The sequence below is a fragment of the Ambystoma mexicanum genome, chromosome 1q (genome assembly GCF_040938575.1).
Source record: "Ambystoma mexicanum isolate Mex_15411 chromosome 1q, UKY_AmexF1_1, whole genome shotgun sequence".
Classification (NCBI taxonomy): domain Eukaryota; kingdom Metazoa; phylum Chordata; class Amphibia; order Caudata; family Ambystomatidae; genus Ambystoma; species Ambystoma mexicanum.
In genome coordinates, this window is record NC_090922.1 from 983167951 (window position 1) to 983191203 (window position 23253).

The following is a 23253-nucleotide window of genomic DNA, read 5'->3' on the forward strand; positions in this document are numbered from 1 at the left end:
AATCTCTACCGGAGCACCAAATGCGATTCCTGCAGAGGAGGGGAGGACAGTAGCCTTCACCTCAGGCATGGGGTAACGTAGGTCAGGCTGACAGCTTGGACTCCAAGTACCTTACCTTTACACTTGGCGTCACCCTTCTTGTGGTCCAGAGCCCCACAGTCCCAACAAATGCCAGGAAGGTTGGGTGCGGTACTGGAACCTGCCTTTGGGACTCCTCAGACTTCTGAGAGGCCCCCTTTTCTTGTCCTTGTCCTTCCTACTGGGTTCATTAGGGGACACCCGGTGGGAGACCCACTTGTCAGCCAGCCTGGACAGCTTAAAGGGATCTAAAATGTTCTGGTCAGCAACATACTGACTCAGCTCTGGTGAACAGGCTTCAGGAAAATGCTCAAAAAACAAAAGGTGGGACAATTTAACAAAGGTTTTCACCTTGTACCCATCAATCCACCCCATCATGTTCATATGTGCAGCATTCACCCAGTCAATCCAAGACACATTATCTCTTTTCTTATATTCCCTCAACCTTTTATGGTACTGGGTAGGTGTCTTGCCAAACTTGGCAATCAAAGCAGTTTTCATGCACTCATACTGACCCCTTTCTTCCACACTCAGTTTCAGAATACAGTCATAACCAGTCTGAGGCACTCTGCTTAACAAACACTTAGACCAATCTCTTTTATCAACATCATGGATTCCACAAGCCATCTCAAATGCTTCAATCCACTGGAGAATATTGGAACCGTCCAAATACAGACTATGATGCTGGAAATGCATTGGCGGGACAGGGCCTCCATATCCTTTTCCTTTATTGCTTTATCATGTATGTTCTGTCTTGTTTTCCGCGCAGGAGTTCATGTGGGACTCCGGGCGGTGCGGCTCTTCCTCTTTTTGGTTTGGTGAAAAGACCCTTGGGATACCCTTATGGCACCCATGCGTGGGAGTACAACCCTGTAATCATAGTGTATGTTTTTGGGCACCTGTGTGTGACCCACAGAGCAGGGTATATGGAACGACAGCTTTCAGATTGAGTCGAAGGAAAACATCAGTCAACCTTCTTTTTACGGCTTGGCTTCGAGAATAAGCATCAAGTTTCCACTTCAGCTTCTGAACGATTTCCAGCAGGTAGAGGTCCCCAGATATCCTGTTTGGTCCCTCATTCACTCTGCTGGTTCACACCCAGGCAAACAATCATTCAGAAGGGCATTCATGCAGGCAGGCAGCCAATCAGGCTCACAGTGCATTCAGGCCATTATGTTCCATCCAGACACTCACAACAAGGAATGTGGATTGGGACAAGCACTCTGCCATTCAGCACTCCACACTGCATTCATACCAGTTTTGGGCAGGTCTGTCTCAGTCTTTGTGTCACATACCAGAAGCCAGACACCCATAACATGAAATGCATATTGGTCACACACTCCATTCACCCAGGTCCCACCCCAAGGCGTACCCACAACATACAGTCACTGGGAAGGCTCCAGCCAGTCTGGCCTGGACTTCCCCACAATACCATGCATGGAACTTCCACCCAACAACCATTCAGGGGAATGGACAGAGTCATGGCTTCCCAGGACTTTGGGAAAACAAGATAACAGGCAATAGAAAGCAAGAGGCCACAGAGGCCATCTTGTCTCCTATCAGGAATCAATGGATTCCAATGGCAGGGCCTGGGTATCCCATAATGGAGCTGCCACCAGCCCATACCCTGCTCTGTGGGCCACACAGGTGCCCAAAAACATACACTAGGGGTACAGGGTTGTAGCTCCACCAATGGGTGCCATAGGGTATCCCAAGGGTCTGTACACCAAACCAAAAAGAGGAAGAGCTTCACTGCCAGGAGTCCCACATGGACTCCTGTGCAGAACATAACACAGAACACAAATGATAAAAGGACTACAGGACAAGGACATGGAGGCCCTGTCCCTCCAACGCATTTCCAGCATCACACGGGACAATAACATTTTTGAGTGCACTTCCCTTCCCCTTTAAATGTAATCCCATTACACTGACTCTTAGTCTTCTATGTCCCAGTCCAACAATCCACCATCCCATACCAGGGTAGATATTGCTATCTATTACTGCTTGGATTCACAAGTAGTGTTGGTGGTTCTATCTATCCTTATTCCCCTCCCATGAGTGCAGGGGCCTAATAACTCAGGTTTTTCTGCCATTTTCAACAAGGTTCATTTCCTCAGATAGGATGCCTCATAATGTTAGGACTTGGATGAGGAACAGTAGGTCTCACTATAGTGGGATATATAGTAAGTAATACAGACATTCTATTTGCACCAGCCAGGCACATTACAGGCATACTAAAAGGGTACATTATAAAGTGCTAAAAATACATATGGGAATTGGCAAAATTGGTGCATTTTTAAACTGCTGTTTGGCAAAAGTACAAAATATTTAAACATAATCCGATGAGTACAGCAAATGTAGGAACCTAACAATAGGTATGCACAGCTGGAAATGGGAATATGTACACTGGGAACCTACGTGGGTGCTGTGGCTGCAAATGGTGGGGCAGAGCCCTGATATATGGGGCTGAGTCTCAGAAGCAGTACTGTGGTGGAGTCATGCAGGAATGTAATGATGTAGTGAAAAGTCTAAAACACAGGGTTTACATGTGTGAGAAATTACCATCTGGCAAAGTTGTCAAATTCCTGTATTTTTTTAATTTGTATTCATTAATAAAATGATGTGGGTAATTCCAATTTGGAAAGGGTGATCTGCTACCCAAATCTCCCTTTTCACAAGCTCCATGACAAAAACATACGGTATGGCTGTGCCCTGCTGATTCTGCAGCCCAATCTGCAGCACCTGCTCTGCAGTGCCAGAGAGCATTTTCGGAGATCACAGGTGCCCATTTGACAGCTGCATTGGCAGCCAAGTCACTTCCGCTCAGCGGCTGTATTTAACAACTGCAACCCTGTTTCCAAACCACATTAGTGTCATTATCCTGGTGGCACAGGTGAACTTTAAATATTTGCCATATCTGAGTTTACATTATAGTGGCTAGCATCTCTCGTAATTTTCCAAGCCACATCAAATTGGTGTAATATATGTGTCAGCACTGAGAGCCCAGGTCAGCTGGGCAAGGATTGTGTGTAGTCTGTCAGACAGCCGAGCCAAACCAGCTGCAGGGCAGGAGACGGATTGGCTGGGCCACTCTATTTAATCCTTTGTGATGTCTGGTAAGAACTCTCTCTGGCAGGACAGCCTCCCAGCAGGAGCTGTCCTGGTAAACAGGAATCAAAGGGCACATCCATTCTGAAGGGACTAGCTTCAAACCAGGGCACTGCATATCATAAGGGTCGTTGATGCCATTGACAAGGGTAAGCCACGAGGTTAGTGTAGACAGAAGGAGCTCAGCATAGCTGGAAGAAGATTCCACCATTTTGTATCTTTCTATATTCTCTCTCCCTTCCAGTCCCCTCCACTTCCTTTAGCACAAAGCACTTTGTGTGTGCTGTCAGAAGACAGAGACCAATTGTCTCAAGAACAGGGATTGGACCCCTTGAAGCAGGCTTGCTTTAGTCTAATTACTGGTGTACTTGTGCCTTTAAAAGAGGGAGTCTTTAACGCACTATTTGATTCACACATCAACAAAAACCAGAGGAAGAATTAATTGGACCTCTTTTGGGAGAGTTGACTTTCCAAAGCTCTAGGGTGGAGGTGAAGACTAAGTGCCCAAGGCAGAAGCAGGCACTGCTCCCTAACCATCCCCAGGGCACATTGGGGTGACCTGCTGCTATAGCAAATCCTACCTCTCTGCCAGCCACACTGGTACCTATGACCTCATTGTGCTGAAGGATCCCTGCAGGTGTGTGCAAGCCTCCCCCATGTTGGAAGCATGAGAAGAAGGACTAATCTTATCCTTGAGTCCATGGATTGGGAATCAAAGCAACCTAAGAGTCAAGACAGCCAGGATCCCTCTGTTTTCTCTGTTGAACCACTGTTAGCCATGATTCAAGTCCTTTCAACACTGTCATATCAACTGATTATCGTGCCACTGGCTTTTGAACCCAAACCTCTTCCACAGCAACTGGGCATATCATTGCTGCAGCCCAAACTAGATTGTCTTTGCATTTGCCCAGGCTGTCCAGGCTAGGCGCATCTCAGCACTGCCACATATCTTCTTGGTCATTCGGCCCATGAAACGAGTGTCAGTTGATGCCTTTGCTGCTACTGTCTCTGATCCTCCTATGCCTGCAGCTGCCTTAGACAGCCCTCTCTAACCTGCATCTTTTGATCTCTAAAACTCTGGACATCCTTGCCCCTGTCATGAGAATCCGTCTGAAGTCTACATCGAAGAGAAACTCTTGGTAACGTCTCCAACCTCGCCACCCTCTCATTTCTAATCACTCACTATTCTATTCACAATTCTTAAGGGGCATAGCCACATACAGTAATTACTTCTAATTAGCCATCACTGGTCTATACGCAGCAAGATTAGCAGTTTAAATCACCTGCTGAAACAAGCAGACATTTAACTGATATTTGACAGAGCCTGTACCGTATGCTGCTTTTATTTTGTGATTTACATGTAAAATTATATGAAGACAAGCAGGACAGAGAGCACTTCTGATCTGAGCTCGTGAGGTAGTTAACGATCTCTGGGCACTGCTGAACCAGTGTTATCAAAGCAAATTGGTAGCAAGGGAATCTTCCCAGTCACCCACCTACACACTTCACACTTGCTCAAAGGCATGGTTTTAGGGAGAATTCTCAGAAATGTGCTAATTCCTCTGTACCTTAGAGACCCCTAGCAACTTTGCTGGATTTTGAGTACTCAAATTTTTAACCTGGAGAGAGTGAGACCCTTTTTCCAACTCTCTCATGTATTTTAATGTGATTTGAATTCTGTGTTTCTTTTGGTTGTGGAGTCTGACAAACTCCATAGGCATCATCTTTTACATAGTGTCACAAAGCACCTTCAGTGCAATGGCAGAGGGGAGACTTTCAGATTTCCCCAGGTTTAAATACATTCTCTTGGATAAACTACTATTTCCAAGAACAGTAAAGTGAAATTGACTTTACCTACATTGTAACTTTATAGACTCAGCACACACTATTTTACAATACGGTGCTGGAGGGGTTACATAGAATCTACTTTGTCTAGCTTCTCATGTAACTATTTTATGTTACCCTTTCCTCGATGAATGGCTGGTGGCAGTAGTTTACTTTTAACTTGTGTGGTGTGCATTTACCACGGGCTGTGTTCCCAGCTGCAGGAAAGCACCCAAGGGTGCTATTTTTGTCAAAATGGCCCAGTCTTCTTTTTTTGCCAATTCTTTGTGGAAAGGTCCTTCTTGAGATTTACTCTGCGCGCCAACCCAGGTTTGGTCCCTTTGTTCATTTTGCCTTTGGCGGGATTCACGAGTGAAGCCCGCCTCTGGCTCCAGGGTGTCTGAGAGGGGCAGGAAGCAAGGAAGTGCCTGAAACTCCCTGTGCTTAGTCTCCTAGGAGGCAGGAACGCACTCTTAGGTGATTGGCTGGCTGGCTGTCCGGCAAGGACAGCCACCCTGCTGGATGAGTGACAGCTAGGCTGGAATGAATGGGAGGAACCTGCATTAAAAGGCGAGGCTTTTTGGCTTGGAAGGCAGAATCGACCATTGGACGAAGGAATCCAAAGAAGAACTTGAAGAGGACACCTGCTGCAACTCCTGGAGTGTTGGTTTGTCCGGTGAAGCCCTGCTACTGTGCTGAAACTCCAAATTCATTTCGACTAGAGAAGCCCTGTAAGGACGACTTCTCCCCATGAGTTGATGGGACCAATCAACTTCAAAGTAAGACACCTGGACATCCTCTCAGAGCTGTTTGAACTTCCACTGCAGTTGCTGCTGGAAATGAATAGCCAGGGAGAGGAACACCAGATTGTGTGCGTTGCTTTTAAGTTGGCCAAGAGCTCCATGAAGATCCTCCGGACTCGCAGGAAGCAGGACTGACCGAGCCTGAGCCACCTCAACAGAGTGCTGGACCCCAGAAGCCCATTTCAACAGCCAAAAGTCTGCGGTGGTGCTATTTGCTGAAGCGCGAGGAGCTTAAACTGCAAAGTGCCTCTGAATAGAAGTTGGTCCTTTTCTGTCGCTGATCATCCGGTCACAATGTAGGAGTCCTGCCAAATACCTTTTCTTCTAACCAAAGGTACTGTACAGTCTACAGTAACTTTGCATTGGAGGGTGTACAAAAGTATTTGCTTGCTTTCAGAATATTTGTGAGATCTCTTGTTCTGTTCTAATAACCTTTTTTCTTTGACAATCTCTTAAGGCTGATTCTAAATGCATGCAGTGATATATTAATGTCCACAGTTTCCTAGTTACTAAAGTCGCCTGAGGGTGTAGGAAGTGTCTGTGTGCCATCCCAAAAGGTTATTTACTGATTTAGAAATATTAAGAGGTTGTATTTCGGAGTGTATTGGTGTGTTACTATGATATTACCCCTTCTGAAGAAGGCTTACTCAAACTGACTGTTAAATAAATGAATAATGGTTTAATCAAGAAACCTGGTGTGTAAGAGTTTATTTGAATACTTGTCACTGTGAATCTTTGTGTAACTCCCCTACTGCTCACATTGACCACTCTTGAGAAAGGCCTGGCTGCTCAACATGTTCCAACCTGTATAGTACAGACTTATACCAAAGGTTGGGTTCCTATTGCCAGGAGGTCAGGGTTGTTCTAGTGCACCCAAACGGTACTGCATACAATCTTGCCTAACACATGGGCATTTGGTTTCTCCAAAACTGGGGTCTGATGAGACAATATTTGCTGCACCCCGGTTTAGTGGTTATATGGGGTGGACTGGGAATCAAAAGTCCTGGGAAATATTTTTCAAAGTGGCCCAATTTTACACATTTTCAGCAAGTCCAACCCTTTTCCTATGAGAAAATCTGACAATAAAATAGGTTACCACACAAAAGAGGCACAGGGTGCAGAGGCTTACTGGGAAATCTCCAAATTTCCCTATAGGCCAGTCCACCCCTGGTGGTGTTCCAGCCCAGTGCCTACAATGTATTTAAGATACTAGCTGGGGGGGCAAGGCTGACCGGCGTGCAATAAGCATGTAGCTTCGCAGAGCTCCTGCTCCGCCGACTCAAATCCTGATCTAAATCTGTGAAAAATGCCCTAAAAGTAACTCGAAAACTGGGTGAGGTGAGCTCCGACACGGCGAGCAGTGTTTGAATGGCTGCAGGCACCCGCGGGACCTCGGGAAGGTCTGTGCGGAGCAAAGTGAAGAAGCCGTGGGAAGCCGCAAGCAGCCAGGCAAAAATGGCCCGCCGGGGCTTGGTGAACACAAGCGAACAGAGGAAAAGGTCCCTGACCTGACGACAGGCTGGACCACGGGGGTCTAGTAGCCAGGGTGTACTGAACAGCGCGGTGTGCACGCTGAAAGGACAGAGGAAGAGTGTGCAGCCCCCATGATATGAGGGGTGCGACCCGAATGCCTAGGGCGCCCAGTGTTGCTGGAGAAGGCAAGCACAGTCCCACACGAGCAGCAGCCAAGGAGCCAGAGTGAACGGGGACTGCTGCCCGCCACAGTCGACGTCTGAGGCAAAGGGAAGGAAGCCGAGGCGGGAGCCCTGGGCAACAAGCCGCCATAAGATAGACGGCCCAGGAGGCGTAGCCGACAACGCCGGTGAGCGGAGAGGGAACCTGCTGAGAAAGGCAGGAAGACCGGCGGGCCACCCCAGATAAGGGCCAGGAGGCCAGGTACACTAACGGAAAACCCTAGACACGGGTGTCCATCTGCTGAGGCGCACCCTTGTACAGGGGCTTCGGTAGGTCACTGGGGGGCCCGGCATCCTCTTTCTCCCAGGTGGGCAACTATGACAGCCCTGGGGGCATAGAGACACTTGGCCGAGACTGTGACACTGGGGGAAGGGACTGCTCCTGCAGTTAGGGGATGCCTTAGTTGATACCCCGGGGTGGCCTGTTCTACCACTGACAAAGTCGACGGCAGCTTCTGGGTCACATCTAGGTTTTGAGAGGCACCACCTGACAGCCGGACTCATTCTTAAGACGCCAGAACGAGAGGCACAAGCATCCAACTTAGGCCCCAGCCACCACGCCTGGGGGAGGGCTAGGACTGGTGCTACCCTGACAATAATCCCCTGCGTGGAGTCTTCAAACAACAGGCCCCCCCCTTTTCTGGGGAGCACAGATGCATGCATAAGGCCGGGAACCCGGACCACATATACCAGACTGAAAGGAAGACAGAGGGGCAGGAGGCAAACGGCGGAGGGTGCATTTGGCCCCCTTGAGGATATCCTAAGTTGCCTGGATACCTAATACTCGCGGGAAGAACACTGCGACATAGGAGACTCCTGGACCCGGCTATAGGGGTGAAAAGCTGGTTGGGGGGCACGATCACAAGCTCCATAAGCATCATGGGACGATTCAAGGTGATGCAACATAAGTGAACATAAACTAAGACGGCAGCGAACCAGGGGCCGAGATGGTGAAAGACCAGCAGAAGATGGAGAAATATGCCGAAGTGCGGGATAAACAGCAGAACCAGTCAGGAGGGAATCAGCCCGGTGAGGAGGGGGTGGCAGGCGGTAATGGAGAAGGAGTGACCATGGAGGCCCTGATGAAAGAAATACAATCGTCCTCTGCCTCCCTAGAGGGAAGTATTAAGCAAGTTGGAGCAGACGTAACCCTACTCTGGGCACACCTCCATAAAGTCTGCGAACGTGGAGCACAGGGTTAGCACGGTCGAAGATGACATTCAAACCCTCAAAAATCAGGTGGCAAGTCTGGTAGGGGCGACAAGAACCTTGGAGCTGAGGGCTGAGGATACTGAGGGGCACTAAAGGTGCTGCAACATCAGACTGGTCAGGGTGCCGGACAAAGAGGAAGGACCCTGTGCTGAAATGTTTGTGGAGAACTTGGTCCTGAAGGTGCTGGGAATCAAGAGCCTATCAAACTTCTTTACATTGGAGAGAGCAGATAGGGTGCCGGGCAGCTACGCCCCCCCCCCCACTGGGCTCTATGCCAAGGGTAATGGTGGCCAAGATAATGAACTTTTGTGATTGGGATGCATCCTGCAGGAGGCACAGGAAAGTGGGCTTCTATGAAATTGGAAATTCAAAACTGTATCTTCCCGGACTTCACACTGGAAGTGCATCGGCAGAGGAGAACCTATGACGCAGTGAGACGGCAGCTTCGAGAGTTGAACTTGAAATATATGATGTTCTTCCCAGTGAAATTGAAAATAATTTCTGGAGGGAAGTCGTGGTTCTTTACCTCCCCGTAAGAAGTATGGGAGTGGCTGGAAGCTGGACCGCATGCTTTGAGCTTGCAATACCAGGAGGAGGCGGGGGGGTGCCCGTCCCAAGGCAAAGGACTGAATAAGGAGGAAGGCAAGGGGGCTGGTATGGAAATAATAGCAAAAGACCACTCAGGAGCGAACATGAGAACTGAACTAGGGTTTGAGCCCTTGAGTGGGTGGAGGCGGGAGCTACGTGAAGCTTCCCCCCCAGACACGTGACACCATTGACTACCACCCATGAGGGAGGATGGGGAGGTGGGGTGTGTTAGTTAAGGGGTCCACACACTGGAGGAGGTGGGTTGGTACCATGTGAGGTATCGACCGGATGTTATGGGGGGAAGGTCGAAGAGGTGAGGTCCAAGGAGGACAGTTGGGAAGGGGGGGCTTGACAGCCGAGTTGGGTAGGGGGGCAAGTTGGGGGGAGTTGGAGTTGGAAACACTGAGTTGGGAATGGGTGTGACTTGGGATGGGTTCCAGGGACAAGGAGGAGATAAGAGGTCTGAGACGGCAGCAATAAGGAATATCACGGGGGCGGCTCCAGGCATAGGACCTGGTGACAGCAGAGAGGGGGAGTTTGGGAGGGAAGAACTCAAGAGGGATAGGGGGATAACCTGAGAGATGGTTCCAGCAATTCAGATGGGTCAGATGGGAAGTTTAAAAATTGGGACATGGAATGTCCGGGGACTGGGGATGTACCAGAAGAGACGTAGGGTGGGTGAATTCCTGAAGAGGCAAGGGATACAGGTGGCCTTGTTACAAGAGACGCACATGGGTAAGGAGGAACTAGGAAAATTGGGGAGATTGTGGGGAGAATAAGTAATCAGGACAACATACTCTACCCAAGCAAGGGGTTTGCTCATCTGGGTAGCTAGGGGGTACCACTGAAAGTGGAATGGGTGTTGAAGGATGAGATAGGTAGAACAGTGATTGTGGTGAGTCTATGGGAAGGAAGAATGATTTGCATCATTAACTCATATGCGCCGAACGTGGTTTATAAGGAAAATTTTGCGTCAGTGCTGCGCATGATAGGGGCATACAGGGGGGATGTGATGGGGTGGGGTGGGGACTTTAATTGTCACCTGGATGAGCGCCTGGACGGGTCTGGGGGCAGGGGAGTCCCTAAGAAACACATGACGAGGTCACTCCATAGGATAATGGAGGGACTCGACCTGGTGGAGGTATGGAGGGAGAAGCATGGGGAGGAAAAGGGGTACTCATACTATTCAGGCATGCACAGCTCTTACTCTCACCTAGATTACCTTCTGCCAGGGAGGGTACACTCCCAGTACGTTGAGGAGCCGGTATACACTCCCCCTTAGTGGCCACGTTGTTTGGGATTAACGAGAGACCTCCGAGACAGTTATGGCGACTGCAGAAAGAGGCCCTAGGGAACGGGGCATTTGTGAGTGAGATTAAAGAGGGGATTGCAACCTATTTTGAGGGGTCGGTGGAGTCAAGGGAATCGCTCTGGGAGGCCTTTAAGGTGACTATGAGGGGGAAATGTCTATCCATGACAATGGGCATGTGTCTACGGCTCCTTGACACGCTTCAGCGAACGGAAGCCCAGGTGGCTGACCTAGAAAGGGAGATGGCAAGAGGTGCTCCGGTGGGGGGAACCCTGGCGCAGAAACTAGAACTTGACCAGGAGACTCTGGCGAGCCTGTCATGGTTTGATAGTAGTAGTCAGGATGTTAGATTACATGGGAAGGGGATAAGGCGGGTAAACTACTGGTCTGGTTGATTAGCAGGGAAAACCCAAGTCAGACTATCACTCAGATTAGGACTAACTCGGAAGATAGAGGGGACCCAGCGGAAAATTAATGAAGCTTTCATAGCATTCTACAAGGGATTGTATACGAGTGAGGGTGGGTATGTAGAGGTGGACGTAGAACACCTTATGGAGTCATTATGGTTACCAAAACTGGCAGAGGACTTAAGGGAGGAACTGGAGGTCCCAAACGGGGAGGGTGATATCCGCTGGACGATCAGCACCAAGAGGAAGGGCACAGCGCTGGGTAGTGACGGATTCCCGGTAGAGTTTTATTCCTGATTTATTGAACTTCTGGCGCCACAGCTCCAGAAGGTGTATGAGGAGGCTTTTCAGAAGGGCCATCTCCCAGAATCTATGAGGGAGGCTGTGATCACCATGATATTGAAGGAGGGAAAGGATCCGATGGATTGTAAGGCGTATCGGCCTATATCCTGACTAAATGTGGATGGGAAGATTCTGGGAAAAATCCTGACTACCAGATAGGCAAAGGTAGCGCAGCAGCTGGTCCACCCGGATCAGTGCAGGTTTGTGGGGGTAGGAATACATCTGGTAACATCTCTCGCCTTCAGCACATCATGGATCTAGTGAAGGCACAGAAGCACGACATGGCGATAGCCTTCCATGAAGCGTTTGACTCTCTAAAATGGAAATGGCTTTTCCGGGTGCTGAGGGAATTTGGGTATGGAGATAAAATATGTAGATGGTTGGGCTTGCTATATACTAAATCGACAGCAATGGTGAGAACTAATAACTCAGTCTATGGAACATGGGAACTGGGTAGAGGGACACGGCAGGCGTGTGCAGCCTCCCCAATTTTGTTTGCCCTGGCCTTGGAACCATTGGTAGCATTGCAGCATTTCTACGGCAGGAAATGATCAAGGCGGGGATTGAAGCAGGAGGACAAAAGCACATAGTCTCCATATATGCGGACGACCTATTGCTCTATGTGGCAAACCCGAGAATATATCTTCCAGAGCTGCTCGAGATACTGCAGAATTTCCGGTTCATATCGGGCTTTCATATTAATGCAGAGAAATCGGTGTTTTTCCCTTTATGGGGGCTACGAGATAGGCCATTGGAGGATCTACCAGAGATGGGAATAAGATGAGAGTGGGAATCATTTCAGTACCTGGGTATAAGGATATTCCATGAAATGGAGGAAACGTTTGTATATAATACAGGAAGGGCAGTGTCAAAAATAGGAGACTCGGTTCAATTTTGGAAAAACCTACCACTCTCCCTGATGGGCAGGGTGGCACTGTGTAAAATGGTGAACCTACCGCGATTACTTAATTTTTTTACCAACATACCATACATGGTGAAAAAAGTGTTTTTTTAAATGCTGGCCATCAAGGTAAGGGAATTACTGTGGAATATGGGGAGGAGAAGGCTATCCCTAGAGATATTGCAAAGAGCCAGAGAGGAAGGGGGACTGGGCCTCTCGAATTATGAGAAGTATTTTGTGGCGGCACAGCTACAGTCGATACTGGTGTGGGACCGACCCGGGGGGGGAACCTGAAAGGGCTAATTGGAAATCTGCCGCCGGATCGCAGAGCAGTGGAACTTCTGTGGCATCCATTGGGTAATAAAGGGAGGACCACAGTGTTTGAGGCGGTGAGAGGGACGTGGAAGAAATATGTTGGCATGAGAGGGACCGGAGGGCAATACGATGGTAAACTCCCATGGGGTGTGGATCAGAAGCTTTGTCAGGCGATTGGAAGGGCAGGAATACAAAGGCTTTGGGAAAAAGGGTGTGATACAGTCGGGGATCTTTTTGAAGGTGGGAAACTGATTACCTGCAGGGAAAGGTGTCTGAAATTCTGTCTCCCAAAGGGGCTCTTCTTGGCATACAGGGTGGTGGTCCAAAGAGTGGCAGAGATTTGGGAAGGAACCCCGGAGGAACCGAAGGCGAGTCCAGTGTTGCGAGTACTGCAGGCCACGGATCTTGCGGATCTATAAGGCCCTGCAGGAAGGGAACCCTGGGGGGGAGTTGAAGGTTAAGGAGAAACGGGAGGCGGACATGGGATGCCAAATATCAGAAAAAGAGTGGACATAGGTATGGGACTGGTCTGGAAGACGTTGTGCAATGCCCGCTTCCAGTTGGTCCAATTTAACACTCTACATAGGACATATGTGACCCTGGTGAGGCTCCGAGCTGGGAACAGAGAATTGTTGGATGAATGTCCTAGATGTGGAACGGGTCCGGCGGGATTCTGGCATATGATATGGGAGTGTGGGGTGATAGCTAAGTACTGAATGAGGTGATCAAAGGGGTGAATGGGTTGCTGGGGACCAAGTGGGAACAGAATCTGAGAATTTGTGTATGGGGCAACCTCCCGGGGGGAAAAAGCACAAACTACGGAACAAGATGGGACGGTTTTTGCTGATACTGGCCAAACACCAAATGGCAATAGCGTAGAAGAGCCCACAGGACCGGCGAAAAAAAACTTGGAGGGCAGATGTCCGTAGGTGGGGTATGGCAGAATTGACAGTCTTGCAGAAGGCAGATGCTGAAATGGAAGGGGAGGGAGTGACATTAGGCGTGGGAGGGCGGGAGGGGGGAATACGGAGGGGGTGAACTAAGGGAGCTACAGCAGGGCCACATGGCTCTCAGGGACACTGCAGACTGTGAGGGATTGTCTGTCGTCAATTATGGAACGTATGGAGAGGCCTGGAAGACACAACCTGGAGACTTGAATGTGGAGGGAGGGGGGAAGGTGAAGTGGGTTATCTTTGGGGCTGTGCTTATGGTTATGTTTAAGAAAATGTTAATAGAAAGTGTTTTAAAAAAACAGATACTAGCTGGGGTACCCGGCGTGGCCCGTGTCCTGATCTTGAGTGGTGTCTCATGTGCCCTGGAGGATGTTGCTCTTGTCCTTTTGTCGGCAAGTCTTGCTTCAGTTTGCTATGGTGTCTCGTGTGCCCTGGAGGATGTTGCTCTTGTCCTCATGTCAGCAAGTCTTGCTTCAGTTTGCTCTGGTGTTTCATGTGCCCTGGAGGATGTTTCTCTTGTCCTCATGTCAGCAAGTCTTGCTTCAGTTTGCTCTGGCATGTCATTTATTTGCCCTAGAGAAAGTTGCTTTTGCCTCTTGTCATCAAGTCGTGCTGCTGTTTGTTGTTGTGTTGCAGAAGCTCTGGATATTGATTTTCGCTTTGCATCAGATGGAGCTTTTCCAAGTGATGTTTGTTTTTTATGCAGCAATGTTTCAGTCACTTAATGGCTTTAGCACATTTGAGAAAATGTCCAAGAAAGATTGATTGATTGTGCTCTCTTCTCGTGAATGAACTTCAGTAAACTGTAATCATGGCATTTCTCATATTTGGAGTGACGTGATAAAAAAATATATATATATTTTAATTTCACTTTAAAAATGCTTCAATAAAAACTTTCGAACTGTATACATTAGTAATGCATATCAAAGGAATAACCAACACATTGAACATTTTGCTTCAGACACTTTTCCAAATGTTGCCTCCTTCGAGTACCTACTGTAGTGAATCGGGGTCAGCATCAATAAATGAGGGTGTCTACGGAGTGAATTATTTGCATCCAAACATAGACTACAATCTTGCCCCAGACAAATGAGGAATCCATGCAAAATCTGTTAGCAGTGGTTCAACAGTGTGGATTTGTATAGCCGGACAAACATACACAACACATCCAAAAATTGTTATGCATATAAGATTTTTGCCTCTAAACATAGACTGCGATCTTGCCCCAGACAAAAGAGGAATCCATGCAAAAGTTGGTTGATGTGGGTTCAACGGTATGGATTTGTATAGCCGGACAAACATACACACAACACATATATACATTCAGCTTTATATGAAAAGAAGATTGCTAAAACATACACCCTCCTTCCCACGAATCTCGTGAGGAGCTATGAATGCGTTATAGGAAACGTGCGTGCCTTGTGACAACCGTTGAGGAAGCTGTGAACGTGGCAAAACGTTGGGCTCAAACGCAGGGCCAGTGGCGGGGAGCCGTGCTGTCTAATTGGGATACATACTTGTATCCCTACCGATTTAGACGGTAGGATACCGCTTTTTAAGCAGTCCTACCGCCTACCGATTTATTGGCAACAAATACCGATTTTTTTAAAAATAAATATTTATTTCTTAATATATTTTAGTAAAAAAATGTTTGGCCCACGCCAGCTCGGGGGAGACTTTCAAGGGCTCCCCCGAGCTGGCGTAGTGGGAGAAGGCGCAGGCAGGCTGATGACCATGCAGGCTTTTGATGTAAAAGGCATCCACGGCGGCAGGCTAAATGCGCCCCTCCGCCGCAGGTGCCTTTGACAAAAGGTTGCATTAGCCCCCCACCATGCCAGCTCGGGGGCGTCATTCAAGGGCTCCGCCGAGCTGGCGTAGCAGGAGAAGGCACAGCATGCAAGCTTTTGATGTAAAAGGTGCCCACGACGGCGGGCTAAATGCCCTCCTCTGCTGCGGGTGCCTTTGACAAAAGGCGCCATTAGCCCCCCACCACGCCAGCACGGGGGAGTCTTTCAAGGGCTCCCCCGAGCTGGCGTGGTGGCAGAAGGCGTGGCAGGCACCTCATTGTCATTGAATGCACCCGCGGCGGCGGGCTCATTCAATGACAATGGGCTGCTGACTCGCCCTATTCCTATCATTACCTCCTCGCCTGACTATTTTTGAAACTTTAAGATTCCTACAGATTTTTGGTCACAGAATGTTGGCGTGTATGGAGTTATTGCATTTTGTGTTTTATGAATAATTCAAAGATACGCAGAAGTGTCCATACGCATGGGGATTAAACATCTCTGCCTTTGCCACATAGGTGCAGGACATTGCCATGCAGATTTTCTCCAACCACAAAGTTCACGCAGAAGTGAGGATGGTCGCCTCGTTGGTCCTGCTCGAGACGAAGCCCACGCTTGCTTTGCTGATGAACCTAGCGAACGTGCTGCTAACTGAGACCAATCTACAAGTGGCAAGTTTCACCTACTCGCAACTGAAAGCTTTGAGCACGAGCAGAGCCCCGGATCTCGAGGCAGTGTAAGCATTTAATTGATGCGTTTTATGTCAGCGCAGCATGGTAAAACGTTCCGTAAAGCCTTTTCATGTTTCTGCTAAATTATGTTTGAAATGTTTCACGACACCTTTCAGAGTGCAATGTTGCTATGATTAACAGCGCATTTCACATAGTCACTCACCACGGGGTATGGCGCTGTTTTATAATAGGCATTAAGCTACGGAGCCGCATTAACGGACCAGATAAAGACAATGTAAAGCTCGTTGTTTAATAATGGTTGGGGGATTTTCGATGTTGTCGTCTGATAAATATCATAACACCCTCTCTTTCCACAGAGCCGCAGCCAGCACAATCGCTGTCCAGATCCTTAATCCCAAACTTGACAGGCTTGGCTTCCGATACAGCAAGCTTCTGCGCTATGACATATTCAAAGGTAATTAGCGCTGCTGGAATCAGCCAGCTACCGCACGCACGTCTAATGCGGCCATTGATATGCAGGGCCTGGCGCTCTCACGGATTTACTCAGAGAAGCAGCCACTACGCATCTCCTGGCTGAGGAGGCCGCGGCAGTGGCTCTGGGGCCCGTCTTAATTTATTAGTCATAAGAAACACGGCATGGCGCACAATAACTCGCAGTTCGCTACATTCCGGGATTCAAGTGTGCACCGTATTTGCCACCTCATTCAAAACAAACACCTGATTACGTATGAGCGGCGACCACGTTGTAGTCACACGGAAGGAGGTGTACGGCACCACGCACGCAGGGGCTATGCTGACAGCTCAATGGCCATCCCTAAACTTAACCACAAGACATGCCTGACAATGTCAGAAAAGGCGAAGGGCGGGGGGGGGCTAGAGGGGGGCTGTTCAGAGGTGGTGGGTATGTGTGTCCAATGTGACATAGTCAGGGTGTCCACTGTGACATAGTCAACGTTTTATGCAAATTTTCGAAGCATGGCCCTTAGAAACTGAATTGCAGCTGCTGCAATCAGACGTTGGACCTGCCAGGCATGCAGCCAGTATGGGTTTTGCGGTCCGTTTACCATATATCAGTAGGTGGGTGCAGGTACAGGCGCTGACGTGTAGAAATCCTTTTGAATTACCCTTGCTCAGTGCTGGAAATATATTTTTTTTTTACTGTGGGATCCCATAGCGGCATGGGGGCAGATGCCTGGTACTCACTTCCCACTCTTGCCCCACTTATACATTTGCTTCTCCGAAGATTACTCATGAAGAACTGTAACTTTACCCAAGGGAGGAATGTTACCGATCACGATGCAAGAAAGGTACCAGTGGTCTGCAACCTTTGGCTCTCCAGATTTGTTGGACTACAACTCCCATCAAACCTAGCCAGCATAGCAAATGGAAAGGGATCATGGGTGTTGTAGTCCAAAGCATATGGAGAGCCACAGGTTGCGGACCCCTAGAGGTGCACACCTTTTAATTTTGAGTAGACAGAATCTGTAAAGTTTTTGGTTATTTTTTCAAGTTTTAACTGCTCTTGAAGAAGGGGACTTTACCCCGAAACGTGTCAGCCTCTTTCAGACTGCCTGATTTTAAGAAGATAGTGATGTTATTAAACAACGACATCCCTTTACAGTGTTGTTTTGTATACTTGTCATCTTTCTATCTTTTTCTATATTACTATGTGCCTTTAGGTCCTAACTTTGGACCTCTTTTCTCTCCAGTATTTTTTGTGATCCTGTGGCAGGGTCATTGTTCCACCCCTGCACCGTTAACTTTCTTTATATTTTGTCAAATTGTATTTACGTGTTTAGAATACTCACATCATTTCTCTTTTGCACCTTTTAAAATTAGAAAGCTGTGCTTAAGCATCTCCTGTACAGTAAGCTCCTAAAAAGCGAGTTCACAGAGCTCCTAGTCAGCTGCGCAAGTGGCCTGGTGGTTAAGGATCTTCCTCCGGATTCTATCAATCTCGCCGTGAATCTCGGCTTCGGTTGAATACCGTTTAAAATGTTTAAAGTGGCGTCTGAAACACACTAACATTAACCGGAGGAGCCAAGAGGTTAGTGACTGCCCCCACATTCCCCCATGTACCACACAAAACATTGTTTAAGTGTTGGCAATAAAGGGCCCGAGTTTTGTTTTGCACATTATGCAATAATACACCAAACAATCATAATCATTGTAATAATACATAATGCATACTTTTGGGCACGAGGTCCAGAGGTTCTGCCCTTTGGCCCGTGCTGCCTTATTCTTCCCACGATGATGTGGGCCCCATGTGTTGCCCTGCATCTCTTTCCCTTCTTGTTTCTCCCTTTTTCTTGGGTGGGAGGGTCCTTGGGAAAAGAAAAAGTGAACTGTGTACGCAGGATACTTGTTTGGTTCCCTGTGCAGGGTCCCAAACTGAATGTGCTCTCTGGCTGCTCCTGCAGCTCCTTATATTGGTCAGGGACTAGCCCTGGGCCTTGTCTGCCTGAGTGGGGGCTTGTCCAGCTCCGGGCCGGCTGGGACTGACGGCAATTTGCCCCTTGGGTGCCCTTTTGTTCCTACTTGGGTGTTTCCTGCTTCCCTGCCTTTGAGTGCTTTGCGCCCTCCTCATTGTTCCTGCCTGGTAGTGTTGTTCCCTCCCTGGCCCCTCATCCTACCTGGCTCCAGGAGTCTGACGGGGTTGGGGGGGGGGGGTGAGAGTGAGTTGTGCTTATTATTCCTAAAAACCCTGGCTGCGGATCTACCAGCCAGTGTCTTGTCCCTCTCTCTTTCCTTTTCTCCTTGGGCCCCAGCTTAATGGCCCCCGATTTTCAGCTGCGGGGTGCCCCCTCTGCAGCACTGACTAAAATGACGGCTGCAAATGGATTTCCTGGATCCGAGATCCAGGGATACAGACATGTTTTGCTGCATCCTTCAACTGCGAAAATACAGCCCAATAGCAAGCCCTACCCTTGCTACGCAGATGGCTTGGAGGTTCTTTTTTTGTTTATTGACCGGCATATTGTCAAATTATTATTATTATTATTATGATTCTGTCTTGCTTGATGAAGTACGCTGGGCTTTCACATGGAGACCCCTCCTCCTTAATTATGATTACCTGCCCATCCTCAGCCCCTTCTTTTACATGGCTGTGTGGTTGAAACCTGCCTTCTCTGAGCGAAGTTGGTGAATCAGTCAAACTGCTGCAGAAAGCTGTCTTAGGCCAGTAATCTGTACTAGGCTGTAGTTAAAGAATCCCCAGTGCCCCTTGCGTGTGGCCAGAGACGTAGACAGAGTATATGATAGGATATGATGTGGCATTTATAACACACCTGTACACAAGTGTTTCTAGGCGTGAGTATACAGTTTTTGTTTGCGTGTATGCTTGTGTGGTGTGTGCAAGGATTGTATGTATGTATGTATGTATGCAAGGGTGTGTCTGTAAGTGCACACATATGAATGAATGCAGTGTGAATGGTGTACATGGGTGCAAGCACGTGTGTAAATGCTGTATGAATATTCTGGGTGCCAGAATGACAGAGAAGCTGGGTGGGTGAGTGTGTGTGTGTGTGTGTGTGTGTGTGTATGCGTGTGTGTGTGTGTGTGTGTGTGTGCATATCTTTGTCTATCTCTGTGTAGGTATGTGTTTATCTGTGTGTTTATCTCAGTGTATGCATATGTGTGTTTATGTCTGAATATCTCTATGTATGTATTTGCATGTGTGTGTTGTCGGGGTAATTTCCCGGGGGTCGGCAGGGCTGTCCGCGGACCTCTGGGGTTGGGGAGGACCCAACTCCTCCCGCATCCCAAAGGAGTATGAGACACACACAAGAGCAAAGAGTTACTGCTGTTTATTGCACAAAACAGAAAGGGACAAGTTCTCGGATCTCAGTCATCCAGGAGACATCTCGTTCGTGGTGGACTCGCAGGCCCTTTTTATAGCTGTATAACGCGGCTATGTGCGTCACCTGGGAAAACTAGCCCCAAAACCTAACGCCATCTTGGGTTGGATCCCCGAGTGGTAGGGTCAGTATAGGTGCATATAGAGGAAAACGTTAGTGGTAGAGAAAGGGTCAGGTGGTATGCTTGGGCCGTCCCTAATAATTGCTACAAGAGAATTGTTACAAGGGAACAATTAGTGATTAGCTAAACTATAGTGGCGTCAATGGTGAGCCCCTCGTATTCTGATTGGTCCACCCGCGAGCCCCCAAGCCTGGGACCATCGCTGGTCCCAGCTCACGGTGTACCTGGTGCTGGCAACAAAGTATGACTATGTGTCCGTTGCGGACAATGGACAGGTCTGACTATTAGCTGGTGTGCGTGCCTTTCCCATTGCTGTCGGTGTCCAATTAGTCACTTCATTGTTGCAGTCTGTATCCCAGACGTGAGACCCCAGAGCTTCTCTGGTCCTTGGACTTTGGCATCGTATTAGGTCGGCCCAGTCACGTGTTGTGAGACCGTGGCTGAAGCAGAATTATGATAATTTGATTTGTATTTCAGCTCTGAGGAGCGTTTAGCAGTGGCAGGTGTAACCTTGGCGCGGGGAGCGCGGGGAGCGCAGCATATAAATTGTAACATTGCAGCCTTGGCTGTGGGACTCTTGTCAGGGTTTGTTCTGCGTGATCAGCACCTTGCAGCTTTGTATGAGCTGCTCTGGCCTGGGGACTCTGGCTCTGCGGCCTACTTTGGCCTGGCTTATGGGTGGTGGTACATAGTACATAATATGGGGGGTCGTGAGGGGCGTCAGAGATTCATATGCATTAGTCCATATACAGGGTTACATCTTCATGGTTTTAGGGTACACAAGCTCTTCTGGCGTCTTGCGTTTCTGCTGTGCTGTAGTTGGCCTATGTGAAAAATAACAACAATGCATGTGCGAGTGTGAGTGGTCCTCTATGTCATAGCACTGAGTATGTTCTTCGTGTGGATTGGTGTGTGTATGATCAATGTGCTTGGTGGCATGTGTGTTCTTGTCCGCTGGCTATGATGTCATGGCATCTCTAATGATGGCGGTATTTGTGGGTGCTGTCTAATCGAGTTGATCCATATGGTCGGTGTCAGCTCCGCCTGAAGTCCAAGCACGTGGTTTGATTGACACGTAGTTTCCCTTGGTGTGTGGGGCATGGCCACGGTGGATCTTGACATCTGGGGTGGCAGTGAGCGGGTCAAATTCCTCTTGCGGTGGGTGCTTGGGTCGTGACGTCATAGGCCATGGTCTGGATGACAATCGGGGGAAGGGATTGTCCCATTTTCCCTCTTCAGTCCCCCCTCTGGTCGACCACAAAATTATCCACTCTCTTATCTCCTCGTACTCGCCATACCTTCGTTATACCTGCCAAGTGTTCGTACCGGTCCACATGATCTTCAAATGACCAGTACATATAAACACATCCGCCACCAGGTTTGCATTAAACCCATTTTCCAACATAGCTTTTCAGGTTCCTTGGGTTCTCAACCTTTATTGATGGTGGGTGCTTCTATTATCTGCTGGCGCAGCCGCTCACATTCCTTAATAATTACGTCTGTGTGTTGGTCGTCTTCAGATGGCATTAGGACGTGCATGCCGATCATTTCTTCAGCAGTGTGCTTTGATTTTGCCCTCCATAGCTTTATCCCCATCATAGAAGCCATTCCTAAAATTATGCAAGCTGCCACAACCTTAAGGCCATCTGATAGCCATGATGGCATCCAGGACCATATGTAAGAGAACCAGCTACTGTCCTTCACTCCCTTTACTTCATCTTCCATCTTGGCGGACTGTGATACTGCCTCAGATAACGTACCATTGTCCTTGTTGTTGGCAGGAGTAAACGTACAACGTGAACTTCCAATTTTTGTGCAAACACCTCCTTCTATTGCTGTCAGAAGGTCCAGCACATATCTGTTCTGTAGGGCCACCATCCTCATCGCTCTTAGTTCTTACTTTATCGCGTTGAATCCATTAACTGTGGAGTTAATTGTCATCATTAGCTCCCATCTTGTTATCTGGAGCCACTTCGCATTTGCATATGCCTGCACACCTGGATGTACGATGGAGAAAAAGAACATTACCGCTCTGCAAAACAGCCTGTGTGCTGGTGGAATGTCACTCAGAGCTGTTTCTGACTTTCCCCACAGGTAGTTTCCTGTCAGCGGTTCTCCTTGTCTTTTTTACTCTGGATAAGTGTGTAGTGTTGTTCCGTTGCTTGCTTCCTACCATCTTCAGTGATCTTTTCTTCCTTTTCTTCCCTTTGTCCATCTTATGTTGACATGCTTTTACGGTACTACTAGTGATGGTACGTTGATGTCTACCATAGTGCACACTCCATTCCACAATGGTGGCAAGCTGTTGTATGCCTTTGCTCCGCAGGCCCAATAGTGGTCCATCAATACTGCTGTTCCTGCACCCCCTCAAGAAGCTTTACTGTTCTCTTAGAACCTTTATTTGCTCCAACATCAACGTCCCCATCATGCTGGTAACACAGTGTTGGTGCTGTGACTGGAAGTATTGTTATGGGTTCCTCCTCTTTATCTAACCATGTTACCAGTGATGCACTCTTTGTCTCCTCCTTGTAGCCTTTGTCATTTCTTCTTGCACTGTCATCACTGGTGACTTTGCCAAAGTCAAGAGTTTACTTCCTACAACTCCATCCACCCATCCGTTCTTCGTGTATACTTTGCCATATATTAATCTTAGTGGCCTTTCCCAGTATCCTGGTTCACCTGAAATTTCTTTTGCGTACCACTTGCATGGTAGATAGTTCAGTGTAACGTGTTTTGTTTCCCCTTCCTCAGGTCCATCTGTCATATATTGAAGTCCTTTTGTCAGCTGCCATGAATTGTCATACATTGGTAGTGTTTTGATGAAGTTATCTTCGTAGGGGTAGGTTGACCTTAATTTCCATCTTAGTGTTATTCTTTTCCCTTGAAATTGCCCTCGTGTTTGGCAAAATGCTAAATATAAGAGGCATTCAGCAGTTGTTGCAGGTACTTCAGTCACCACGCAGGTTCTTGAGGCACTCATGGCATATGGGATCAACGAGCACACGTAGCAGTTGTCCTTTGTCATATACTTACCAATTTTGGACATGTGCTTGTACCACATGTTGTTGGAGACATGTCCCGATTCCGTGAGGTAAGTGTCCACCCCATGTACGTCAATGGAATCACTACGTTTATCCCTCTTTATGTTTGACCCAGTGCTACTTGTACCACCTGACACCGTGCTCCTTGCAGCCATGGTAGTGGAAATGTTAGTAGAGGGAGATGCATAGTAGTCCTGCCAGACAGTGGCAGTAATCAGACC

The 23253-nt window shown here is 48.3% G+C and overlaps 1 protein-coding gene across 1 annotated transcript in view; it reads left to right on the forward strand.

The window, feature by feature from the left end:
• LOC138559733 (vitellogenin-like) overlaps positions 1-23253 on the forward strand; it is a 1213840-nt gene that overhangs the window by 463982 nt on the left and 726605 nt on the right. Inside the window, exons 12-13 of the mRNA XM_069642739.1 lie at positions 15840-16057; positions 16370-16467. Of these exons, the coding sequence (XP_069498840.1) occupies positions 15840-16057; positions 16370-16467 (316 nt within the window). The remainder of the gene's footprint in view (positions 1-15839; positions 16058-16369; positions 16468-23253) is intronic.